Source organism: Aethalodelphis obliquidens, unplaced genomic scaffold, assembly GCF_003676395.1.
Source record: "Aethalodelphis obliquidens isolate GAN/ISIS:26980383/991018 unplaced genomic scaffold, ASM367639v1 scaffold32, whole genome shotgun sequence".
Taxonomy (NCBI): domain Eukaryota; kingdom Metazoa; phylum Chordata; class Mammalia; order Artiodactyla; family Delphinidae; genus Aethalodelphis; species Aethalodelphis obliquidens.
The window spans coordinates 14483406-14497227 of record NW_020837976.1 but is presented as its reverse complement, the minus strand read 5'-3'; the positions used below and the strand labels follow the sequence as shown (position 1 = coordinate 14497227).

The window sequence follows — 13822 nt, the reverse complement described above, 5'->3', positions numbered from 1 at the left end:
TTGAGAATCTAAGCTCTAAGTACCTCTAAACCTCTTCAATTTACTAAGTCTCAATCAGAGAGACAATGGAAACAGACCAGAAGGAGAAAAAAACAAACATTTCTGTCAGTCTGGTTTCTGGGAGAGGAAAGTAAGACCTGGTTTGTTCTCAATGAGCACCTAACTGGTATATATGATGCAGAAAGGTTTCCTCTTTCATAGAAATAGAAGATAAAGCAGAGAACAGATCAATTTCACTCTCCTACTGGGCCTCTAAGCAGCCTAAGCACCTGCTTAACCTAATGAAAACCATCAAAACCCCACTGAAGAAAGGCACAGAAGTGAGAAACGGAGAAGCTAGTCAACTCATCCCTCATCCATATTAATAGTAGTAATAACGAGAATTGCTATCTTCTTTTCAGTGTCCCAAAGTATGAAACACTGCTAGATTCTTTACACACACAACGCAAAGAGTCTGCCAAATTTCAACAAGCCTGCAAAAAAGGCATTATTAGCTATCCATATATTATAGATGAAAAAAGAGACTTAGAAAAGTTCAGTAGCATTCCCAAGGTCAGACAGCTAGGCAGTGCTGAAACAATTTTGACTCTAAAGCCCATTGTGCTTTCTTCTCTGTCACTTCCCTTGCTCTGTCAGTTAAAACAGTGAAATCAGAAAATATCAAACTTTACTTTCCTTCTGTAAGCTTTTGATACCATCCTGACCTGAGACCTATGTTCTGGAAATACAATCAGCTCAAACATTAATCAACTTTTGTAATGGCTACATCCTCTATACCTTATACTATTACATGCTAACACCTTTTAGAATTATTCCTATTGGACATATTTCTCTCTACATTTCAGATTTATCTCTCCATTCATACTCATTTAGCTAGGCAAAAATCAACTAGGTTCATCACACTGCTTGACTTTGTAAATGGCATATTCATTTACATAGTTAATTTCTCAAGAAATAAGCTTTCTTTGTTCAAAGACTGAAAACTACCAAGGATTTTTATGTTTTAGTAATAAATTCTCTATTTCATGTAAGAACAAATCCTTCAAAAGCCTGATCCAAATGCAAATATGTAAAATATCTTTACTCTTTTCTACTAAGGGACTGGACTGGTCTGGGTTCGTATAGTTGATCAATAAATCCTGTTATTAGAACTTTTAAAACAAAAAACCCATAAATTAGGATAGCACACCTTTAAAATGCCAAAAATCAGAATCCATATAGTTCCTCACACAGAAACAGGCTTTAAAATAATTTGAAATTATCTGATTTCATGCATGAGTCTGAATCATTCATGTACGAGAGGTTAATGTATCTGTAGTTAAAACTGTATTGTTTTAAATCATATCCTTGTTTTATGTTTCTAAGTTTTACAGAGTTTTATGTACTGTAAAATCATCTATATTATCCTTTGACAAGTTTATACTGGTAAAGGGGATTTGTACTTGAGCAATCTACTTGGAATAAAAACCATGGATGTCACTGTTTTTTAATCATACCTTTCATTCTCTTTTCTTTGACAAATTCTACAAATACCACTTATCTTTAGGTGATTCAAAAAATCTTAATTAAACCAATTATACTAACTAAACCATTTTAATTTTTGAACATGGTCTAATATTTACTCCAATCTTCACTCACAATAATAATAATAAATGCTCAAATCAAATCCTTTTATACCAAATGCAAAATTGGTCTAACTACAACACATGTCTAAGTCTTTGACTTCTTTACATGCCTTTTCCTTTACTTTAATCTTATAAGGTAGATGGGGGCGAGCAAACTTTTCTGCTGAGGGCCAGATATAAATACTTCGGGCTATGTAGGCCACAGGGTCTTTGTTGCAACTGTCCCACTTGCAGCTGTAGCGCAAGAACAGCCACAGAAGATACGTAAATGAATGTGTGTGGCTGCACTTAGCTGACACCCTGATAGATCTGGCCCATGGCAGTGGTTTGCTGACCTATGTGCTAAGAAAACAGGAAAAACTGTGTCACTACAATCACCTGGGGGTATCTTAATATTCATCCTGACAGAAGAAACTATTCTGCCCATAACCATGCTGAGTTTAGACTGCTTCGACACTAAATACAATTATCTTGATCCAGAAGAGTGCTAAATGTAATAGTCCACCGAAGTTAAATTCTGCTTTACCAGACAGCCACAAATTTTTGTGTGTGTTTTGTGTGTTAGGTTGCACCCTAACTGTGGCCAGGATTTCTAAATTGTCTGCTACCTCCTCCTTCTCTCACTTTAGTTCTCCAACTCACCCCAATTCCACTTAACATAATATTTATTTATTTATTTATCTTGTTCCGGGGAGATCAAGGTATCACCACCTCCTCTGTATTTAAAAAGTGATTTCAGGGACTTCCCTGGCGGTCCAGTGGTTAAGACTCCGTGCTCCCAATGCAGGGGGCATGGGTTCGATTCCTGTTTGGGGAACTAAGATCCCACATGCTGCATGGAGCAGCCAGAAAAATAAAAATTAAAAAACTTTTTTTTACAAAAGTGACTTCAATTTCCCCTACTTCTGCTACCAGAGTTGGAGGCTGACTTCATTTCCAATCCCCTTCCCTGCTGCCTCCCACTGTCTAAATTGGATAAGCTAAACGTTCACTTCCTCAGCCTCCCTTGCAGATTAGCATGCCCATGTGATAAAGTTCAGGGTAATAAATATCTCATGAAAGACTGCTGTGGGGCATCGTCGAGGGAAATGCCCTAAGAAAGATTTTATGTATTTTGAAAAAGGACAGGGAGTCACAACTACCAGAACGTCTTCCTTCCCCTTTCTTTCTGCCTTAATGCAAATGTAATACCTGGAATTGGAGTAACCATCTTGAAACCTGGAATCCTGCAACCATTAGAAGAAGCTAAGAGAACTGTACGGACCCAGCACTGAAAACTTCAAGCCACTGAACCAATGCCAGAGGCCACTTATCTCCAGAATTGTTATGTGCAAAGAAATAGACCCTGTAAAGTGAACTTCTGTTACAAATAGAAGCATTCCTAGTCCACCTTTTCTTGAAAGTGCTAGGGTCCTGAGTCACTATTCCTTTTGCAAAGTGAAAGACTAACACTGGCTGAGCACAGACGTGAATTCTGACTAAACAGTGCTATTTTAACCAAGAGAGAAAAGTAGCAAGAAGAAAATCACAGAGGTGGGGGCGTAGGTTGAGAGTTGACAACCCAGCGCAATAAAGTCAAAGAAAGCAAAGAAAAGAGAAGGCCCAAGATGATTATTCAAATGTTAAAGAAATATAGAAAAAAAAAATTGAAAAAGTACTCCTTTCAAACTGTGGAGCCCATAAAACTAACAAATGTTCTACTCCACAAATCAAATCGGAGAATTCTGATTCTATTAATTTGCAATCATGCACTCCCACTGTTTGAAAAATACAAGTTCAGAACTCAATTTTTATAGTTATTTTTTGTGCTTTTTTTTCCAGTGAATTAATTTATCTTTATGCTTCTATTTCCCTGGTTTTCACAAAGGTATAGTTACTGTCAATACATGATCATTTTTGACACTCAAAGAATCTTCAAAACAATTATTAAAATCAAGTAAATGGGGGACTTCCCTGGTGATCCAGTGGTTAAGATTTTACCTTCCAATGCAGGGGGTGCGGGTTCAATCCCTGGTCGGGGAGCTAAAGATCCCACATGCCTTGGGGCCAAAAAACCAGAACATAAAACAGAAGCAATATTGTAACAAATTCAATAAAGACTTAAAAAATGGTCAACATCAAAAAAAAAAATCTAAAAAAAAAAAAAATCAAGTAAATGATGCTACTGACAATAAGGACAATCGTTCCTTTAAGCATTCACATACTCCTTTAGCTGGCAGATCCTAACTTTAGGGACAGTCACTTCTCTTTTATACCAATGTCACTGCAAAAAACACCCGAAGATAAGTATCTACCCAGTCAAAACAAACTTCAGAAATATGCTTATTTCAACTCACATATCCCTTAAAGTACAATTCTTAAGTTAAAACACCATTTTTAATTTTACTTTCTTACAAATAATGAAATTATACATATTTACACTCACACACACATAACCCTCTCTCTAATTCTAAACCCAATAGTTTTCTCTTCCATGAGAATAATTTGGTAGTATTATGTTGCAGTATAAACATTTATCAATTACAACATCTATAAGTTACAACGGATTTTTTTTATTTTTATGATTTCAGAATAGAATTCCTTAGAACTGTCAAAGCTTTAGCTAGAAAGAATACCAAAGACAAAGAGGGTTCAGGCTCAATTACAGTAGTGGAACGGAATTTAATAAAGTTCCAACACTACATTTTAACGCCCAAATTTCTTATTGTCTCTTTGAATTGACAAATGTGTGCTCCACAGTATAACAGCAGCAGTGGAACAGCTGGACGACTGTATCAAGCACAAAGGAAGCAACAACACATGCTGTTAAGTGTCGTTCTAATTGCCTAAAAATGGCAGCCCATGCAGATTTACTCTGTTATAAATTAAAACAATTATTTCTCTGGAGTTTACATTTTCTTCATGAAAGAGTCAAACTTTCTGCACGTTAAAAAAGAGGACTTTCAAAAAGGATATCTTCCCTTTCTTTTATGATCAGTTCATTCTGTTCTTCCAACTGCCTGATCTTCTTCTCAAATGATTCCTGCTCAGCTTTGAGTCTTTCTTCTGTTACTTCCTTTTCCTCACTTACTCTGAAAGAAATACAAGTGAAAAGAAAATGCCCATGAGAATAAAATAAAATATGTGCCTACAGCTGTGGTTTACCAAAACTAGATTTATTCCAGAGGTGTATGCTGGTTTCTTCAGGGATACTTTATGTTTTTTGAATTTTTTAAAATTAACCTTTCACAAGGCAATATTCCACACCTTTGTAATAAAATATGCATGTGGTTTTTACATCAAGAACTTTTGCAATAATCAGAACTGTCTTAAATATGGAAAGTCCTATACTTTATGGGTTCCCAATTATGATCCAAGACTGAAAAATATCGAATTTTTAAAACAAAGCTTTCGCATTATCAAATAAGGCACAATTTATTTTGATTTAGATCTTTTTCATACTTCTATTTAAACCCTGTCAATAAAATAAACAACATATATACTACGTAAATATTGCATCAAACATACATAGGTGATTTTACTTTTTCCTGGTACTAATACCCTGCAATCTTCAGTAGCATATAAATAACTGGACTGGAATTTTTAAATGGCATTAAGATAAAAAAAGGTTTGCACATTTATTCTTAGTTCAAAAAGGGGTTATAAAGTAAAAAACACTGACCAAAAATATGTATCTTTAATGCTTAACTCTGAAAGGTATTCCAACTCAATCCTATCAAAAATGGGTGGTTTCTGATAAGAGCACAGAGGGGGGAAAAAAACTAAACATTAGAACTTACCTTAAAATGACAACCCTAATTTTCATGTTACTCTGTGAACAGAGATGTTAGCTCTGAATTTCTGTCACTGGTGATTAATTCTCCAAAGAGAGTACAACACATTTTATTCTATAAGATCACACAGGGATATGTGTTAGTGAAATCCACAGGGAAGCCAAATCTTTTCTTTGAGCATCTAAATTTATTTCCTCCCACACCTGTACTCCACCAGAGCAATTTCTGAATAACATGAACTCCACAGCCTTTCCTTTGTTGCTAGCTTTCTGGTGGAGATATTAAGATCAATGAAATAACAGAATGAAAATTAGAATTTTGAATGTTCAAGAGTTGACTGCATCTTGTCTTTGAATTAATTTGTGTGAAAGTGCAGGGCATATAGTAATGTTCAAAAAATAGCTTTATTTTTTCTTGCTTATCATGACATTCCAATCATTTTCCCGACTCCTATTATTTACATTTAGCATACTACTAGGCTCATGTATGGGACTCAGGACCTTCTTTCTACGAGCATAATCTCTAATACAGATACAATTACAAGGAATCCACACAAGTAAACAAGGAACAAATATACACATACGTAGAGGATTTATAATCTCGTCTCAGGTTAGCCTGCTCCCTTGTTGCCATCTCTTTACAATGCCTTCGCTATTCTTGTCATTATCCTCAACCACATTTATACTAACATCTTTCACAGTAATTCCCCACTGCCTCTTAAGTTTTTTCTAAAATTGTCAAACATTTGAACCATTAATTCATTCTATCATCCAAATCACTCCTCTTCAATCTATCAACTGGCTTCTGAAACACCTTTGCTAGGAAACTGTTCCAGATCAAGTACACCCCCAAACTGTAAATCAGAAAACCACGTACATATGGTGACTGTGGCAAAGCATGCTTATTTCTCTGGGCATCATTACTCCCACTCATAAACAAAAAAGGCTAGACAATTTTAAAAATTCCTTCCAGCTTAAGTTCTATAATTTCCTTTACTATACCATAAACATACTGGAACTATATATATGTCCTTTACAAATATGGAGAGCATTTGTAAAGAAATAAGAAAGAAGTTAACAAACATCTGGTCAGGGTACAAGGCATACAATACTGTAATCTATGCAAAAGCTACAGCCATAGGATGAAAGAGGCAGTGGAAGAGGATGACAAGAGAAATATTAAAAAGTGTAATGATGCAAAATTTCGCATGAGGTTAACGTAAAACAAAAGAAGTGATGAATCTGTAGGATTATGCATAAAAGAAAGATGAAATAGGTAATGCTATATATTGTAAGGAGAGAATAAACACTGTCAAGGTGAGAAAATATGTGGCAAGATCTCTCCCTGTTTAGATTGGTCAAATCTTAAAGATGAGACTGAAGAGGAAAATCCATAAGCAGATAAGAGAAGATTTATTTTCATTTACTTATTAAAAAATATTAACTGAATGCCTACTATAGGAAAAAATAATCACAGTAAGTTTATCCAGTTATGGGATATCCGAAAGGAACCTCACAATGGCCCCTGTCATTTCAATTCCATTCATAAAAGCCAAATAAATATGAGGAATGACCCAAAGATTTGTTTGTTCAAGAAAGCAAGGCTTCCAAGGTCATAAAAACAGTAACAACAAAGTACACTGCCACATTTACCTAACATTAAAGTAAATGAAGAAAGTATGTCTAGAGACTGCCAGGTCAGAACATATACCCCAGCATTTACTTACTCCCTTTGTCAAACCTGAAGAAAATCCATGAAAACTCTAGGGATCACTGACGGCAAAAAATGCTTGTACATATATTCAATAATGCCAGTGGCTATGATGAGCTTCTCCCAAAACGTAAAGTGCTCTATCCAGAAGAACCACTCTTTCCTAAATTTAGTTTCTAGAGATATTTGAAAATTTTGTTGCTACACTATTTAAACAGGGCTTTTTTTTAAAAAAAAAGAAAATCTTTTCTGTTACGCTGCTATGATTAGACTACCCGTTAGCAATTATTATGCTCTGGAAGGCTATAAACTTAACAAGCTGTGTTAAGCACAAAAGGCAACACTTCTATAGGCCTATCTAAAGATATGCATGGCTTCTCTGTGGTCTATTAGCATAGTTAATAGGAGCAAGTGTATTAATACAGCCTTTAAATGCAAAGGACTTGCCAATAAAACAAACTCGAGATTTTATATCCACTCTGAAATATGTCTTCCTGTTTAATTTATGTTCAATAATATTTCCCATGAGGTGTATGTACGAGAAATTATCTGGTATCATGATCTACATTTTTTATCAAAGCATTCTCAGACCACAAAGTAACATAAAAATACCTAATCCTCTATCTCATTTAGAGTACAGCAATAAGCTAGTTAACAAAATGAGAATGTAAACACAAAAAAGGGAAATATTTGACCAATAGGATAGAAAAGTTGAAAACTCTGGTCAAGAGGATATTCCCAGTGTTGATTTGTTAATTATTTACAAGGAGGACAATAGTCTGTTCATAAACAAATAATCATTTCAGCATTTATTTAACATCTCAGAGTACTTCTCAATTATGTCCACAAACTATACTCTTATCTAACAAGGAATGATAATTCATACACTTAGAGTTGGGTGGTTCAGCTGAAAACCATGGCAAAAAACCTGAGTTTCCTTGAAGGCTTATGTTTTAGCTTAAACATCCCTGCACATTCTGTATTTTTCTCCATAAAACAATCTTTTCTGTTTTAATATAAAAAGTTTCCCCATACCCATCTATTCTAAACTTTTTAGTAAAACTAATGTTCTAGGAAGAGATTTATTTTATGGCTTTACATATCCCCAATGTTCTTCTAGGTACTCCAGAAATGTCTTTCTACTGTGAAAGACAAGGTCAAGGCAACGAAGCTTCTATCCCAAAGAGAATTAGTTAGAGCTCACCAATGGTCAACCAGATAAATTTCTTTCCCTGATTGACATCTCACATTTGGAAGCAGAGAATGCTGGTAGCATTCTATAAATTCTCAATATTAACTTAGTGGATAAGATTTAGAGAGATTAGATGTCCTAGATTTCACAGGACATCTAGCAGACAGAAAGGGATATACTGTTTTTAAGCAAATGTAAATGCATGGTGAAAAAGAAGAGCTTTCATCATTAAAAAAATATATTTACACAAATATATATATATATATGGCAGTGAAATCATCTTAATGCCCTCTTTACAAATTCTAACATTTAACTGTAATTTAAAATGTACTGTCTAAAGGAACAAAGGTGCTTTAAGAAACGAGAAACACAGCAATCTATGTCAAAAGAGCTCTAAGAACTACAAAACAACAGCAAATGAATGTAGATGCAAAAATCCTCAACAAAATACCAGCAAGCACAATCCAGGAACATTTAAAAAAAAAAAAAGGATTATACATCATGCCTAACTGGAATTTAACCCAGGAATGAAAAGTTGGTTTAATAATCAAACATCAATTAATGTAATATACCATATCAATAAAATAAAGGACAAAAACCACATGATCATCTAAATAGATGCAGAAAAGGGTTTGAAAAAAATCCAACAATGATTCATGATTAAAAAAAAAAAACCTCAGTAAATAGGAAGAAAAGGAAACTTTCTCAACCTGAAAAAGGCCATCTACAAAAAACCCACATCTAATACCATATTTAATGGTGAAAGACTAAGTGCTTTCCCCCTGTGATCACAAACAAGTCAAGGATGTCTGCTCTCGCCACTGCAAGTCAACTCTGTATTAGAGATTATAGTCAGGGCAATTAGGTAGGGAAAAGAAATAAAAGATCTAGATTCTAAAGAAAGAAGTCAAACCATCTCTATTTTACGTGACACAATTTTGTACACAGAAAATCTAAAAAATCCACTTAAAAACTATTACAACTAATAAAGGAGTTCAGCAAGGTTACAGGATAAAAGATTAATATACAAAAGTCAACTATATGTTTATACAATGATAGTGAACAACCCCCAAAAGAAATTAAGGAACCAATTCCATGTACGTCTGCATCAAGAAAAATAAAATACAAAGTAATAAATTCAACAGAAGAAGCAAGACCTGTACACTGAAAACTATGAAAACATTGTCAAAAGAAATGAAACACCTGTATTAATGGAAAGACATTCCATGTTCATGACTGGAAGACTTAACATTGTTAAGATGGCAGAACTCCCCACATTGATCTTCAGATTCAACTCAATCTCTATTAAAATCTCAGCAGGTTTATTTGCAGAAATTAACAAATTGATCCAATCCTAAAACTCATATGGAAATGAAAGGGACTCAGATAACCTAAAATATTCCTGAAAAAGGAGAAAAAGATGGGGATCTCACCCTTGCCAATTTTAAAACCCACTACAAAACTACAATAATCAAGAGTGTGGTACTGGCATAAAAACAGACATATAGATGAATTAAACATAAATAAACACTCATTTTTATAATAAACTGATTTTTCAACCAGGGTAACAAGAAAATCAAAGGGAAAGAACAGTCTTTTCAACATGCAGTGCAGGGAGAACTTGCTATCCACATGCAAAAGAATAAAGTTGGGCCCCTATAACTCACAGCATTTACAAAAATTAACTCTAAATGAATTAAAGACCAAGATGTGAGAGCTAAAACTATAAACTCTTGGAAGAAAATATTGGCATAAATCTTCACAACCTTGAATTAGGCAATGGTTTCTTAGATATGGCACCAAAAACACAAGCAACAACAACAAAAATAAATTGGACTTCATCAAAACTTAAAAACATTTGTGCTTCAAACGACACCATCAAGAAAGTGAAAAAACAATGCACAGAATGGGATCAATTTTTGCAAATAATATATCTGATAAAGGACTTGTAAATGGAATATATAAAGAACACTGAGAACTCGACAATAAGAAGACAACCCGGACTTCCCTGGTGGCACAGTGGTTAAGAATCCACCTGCCAACGCAGGGGACACGGGTTCGAACCCTGGTCCAGGAAGACCCCACATGCCGCGGAGCAACTAAGCCCTGTTGCCACAACTACTGAGCCTGCACTCTAGAGCCCACGTGCCACAACTACTGAGCCTGGGTGTCACAACTACTGAAGCCCGCATGCCTAGAACCTGTGCTCCGCAACAAGAGAAGCCACTGCAATAAGAAGCCTGTGCACCACAACGAAGAGTAGCCCCCACTCGCTGCAACTAGAGAAAGCCTGAACACAGCAACGAAGACTCAATGCAGCCAATAAATAAATAAATATTAAATAAAAAAGACAACCCAATTTAAAAGGATCTGAATAGATATTTCTTCAAAGAAGATACACAAATAGACAAAAAGTACATGGAAATATGTTCAACATCATTAGCCATTATGTAAAAGGACAGATAAGAACCTTCACAGATTTCTGGTGGAAACATAAAACGGTGCAGCCTCTCTGGAAAACAGTCTGGCAGTTCCTCAAAAAGTTAAACAGAGTTACTATGTGACCCAGCATTCCTAGACATGTACCCAAGAGAAATGAAAATGTACGTCCACACAAAAACTTACACACAGGGCTTCCCTGGTGGCGCAGTGGTTGAGAGTCCACCTGCTGATGCAGAGGACACGGGTTCGTGCCCCGGTCTGGGAAGATCCCACATGCCGCGGAGCGGCTGGGCCCGTGAGCCATGGCCATTGAGCCTGCGCATCCAGAGCCTGTGCTCCGCAACGGGAGAGGCCACAACAGTGAGAGGCCCGCGTATCGCAAAAAAAAAAAAAAACAAAAAAAAAACCTTACACATATATGTTCACAGCAGCATTATCCATAATAATAAAAAGTATAAATAACCCAAATGCCATCAATAAATGAATAGATAAGTTAAATGTGGTACTGCCTATAAAATTTAATATTATTTGGCAATAAACAGAAATAAGATACTAATACATGCTACCACAGAAATAAACCTTGAAGTTATCATGCTAAGTTAAAGAAACTAGTTTAAAAAGACTACATATTATATAATTCTATGTATATGAAATATCCAAAATAGGCAAATTCATTGAGACAAAACTAAAGAGTGGTTGTCTAGGGCCAGGAAGGTTGGTGAGAAGTGAGGAGTGACTGCTAATGGGTACAGGATTTCATTCTGATGTAATGAGAATGTTCTAAAATTGATTGTGGTGATGACTGCACAACTCTGTGAATACACTTTAAAAAAACTGAAAAATAAATCAAAGGAATCCAAATTGGGAAGAAAGAAGTAAAACTGTCACTGTTTGCAGATGATATGATACTATACATAGAAAATCCTAAAGATGCCACCAAAAAACTACTAGAACTCATCAATGAGCTCGGTAAAGTTGCAAGATACAAAATTAATATTCAGAAATATGTCACATTTCTATACACAAACAACGAACTATCAGAAAGAGAAAATAAGGAAAAAATCCCATTTACAACTGCATCAAAAAGAATAAAAAACCTAGGAATGAACCAACCTAAAGAGGTAAAAGACCTGTACTCAGAAAACCATGAGACACTGATGAAAGAAACTGAGGACAACACAAACAGATGGAAAGATATGCTGTGTTCGTGTAATGGAAGAATTAATATTGCTAAAATGACCGTATTACCCAAGGCAATTTACAGATTCAATGCAATCCCTATCAAAATACAAAGGACATTTTCACAGAACTAGAACAAATAATTTTTAAAAATTGTATGGAAACACAAAAGACCCCGAATAGCCAAAACAATCTTGAAAAAGAAGAACAGAACTGGAGAAATCACACTGCCTTACTTCAGACTATACTACATAGCTGCACTAATCAAAACAGTATGGTGCTGGCATAAAAAAAGACATTTAGATCAAAGGAACAGAATAAAGAGTCCAGAAATAAACCCATACACTTATGGTCAGTTAATCTACAACAAAGGAAGCAAGAATATACAATGGAGAAAAAACAGTCTCTTCAGTAAATGGTGCTCGGAAAACTGGACAACTACATGTAAAAGAATGAAATCAGAACATTCTCTAACACCATACACAAAAATAAACTCAAAGTGGATTAAAGACCTAAATGTAACACCAGAAACCATAAAACTCCTAGAAGAAAATACAGGCAGAACACTCTTTGACATAAATCGTAACAATATTTATGGATCTATCCCCTAAAGCAGAAGAAATAAAAGCAAAAATAAACAAATGGGACCTAATTAAACTTAAAAGCTTTTGCACAGCAAAGGAAACCATCTACAAAACGAAAAGACAACCTACCGAATGGGAGAAAATATTTGCAAATGATATGACTGATAAGGGGTTAATATTCAAAATGTATAAACAGCTTATACTCAACATCAAAAAAGCAAACAACCTGATTAAAAAATGGGCAGAAGATCTGAACAGACATTTTTCCAAAGAAGACATACAGATGGCTTACAGGCACATGAAAAGATGCTCAACATTGTTAATCATCAGGGAAATGCAAGTTAAAACCACAATAAGATATTACCTCACACCTGTCAGCATGGCTACCATCAAAAAGAACACAAGTAACATGTACCTCTGAAACTTATACAATATTGTACATCAACTATACCTAAAATAAGAAGTCTGAGATGAAAGGTGGAATGCATGATTTCCCCTAAAATTAATATAATAGTTAAGACATCAAAAATGGAAATGACAAAAATGAATCTGAATACAGGAAGAAAGATCAGGTATAGAGAAAACTGATAAAAAAAAAACATGTTGCTTTAAAAGAATAAAACCATTTTCCAAGGAACAAAGCATAAGAGGCAGCATGATATGTAATACTTAAAGCTGTGAGCTGTCTGACAATTTAAATTCATGTTTAAATTTGAACCCCCCAAAAGTTAACATTCTAATATTCACTGGTTATTTCTTTCAGTTCAAGTATATACTCATTTTATGAAGCAGCCATAATAATTTTCTTTTTTTTTTTTTTTCGGTACGCGGGCCTCTCACTGTTGTGGTCTCTCCCGTTGCGGAGCACAGGCTCTGGACGCGCAGGCCCAGCAGCCATGGCTCACGGGCCCAGCCACTCCGCAGCATGTGGGATCTTCCCGGACCAGGGCACGAACCCGTGTCCCCTGCATCGCCAAGCGGACTCTCAACCACTGTGCCACCAGGGAAGCCCCATAATAATCTTAATACCAAAATCTAACAAGGACTTATGGAAAACAAAAATTATAGTCCAATCTATCTAATAAATATAGCGGAAAAAATCCTAAAAAACAATTAGCAAAGCAAATCCAGTGTTACAAAAAGAAAATATATCCAAGTTCAGTTTAGCCCAGGAAGGCAAGATTTATTTAAGAGTTGAAAATTAACTGATGTAATTCACCATATTAATAGAATAAAGGAGAAATCTTACATAATCATCTCTAAATGCAGAAAAGGCATTTGTCAAACTTCACCTTATTCATAATAAAAACTCTTCTA

At 35.2% G+C, this 13822-nt stretch overlaps 1 protein-coding gene across 9 annotated transcripts in view; it reads right to left on the bottom strand.

The window, feature by feature from the left end:
• Positions 1–13822, bottom strand: part of KIAA1328 (KIAA1328 ortholog) — a 381988-nt gene that overhangs the window by 322227 nt on the left and 45939 nt on the right. For all 9 annotated transcript variants that reach the window (XM_027127776.1, XM_027127772.1, XM_027127780.1 and 6 more), the window contains one exon: positions 4581–4696. In XM_027127776.1, coding sequence (XP_026983577.1) covers positions 4581–4696 — 116 coding nt within the window. The remainder of the gene's footprint in view (positions 1–4580; positions 4697–13822) is intronic.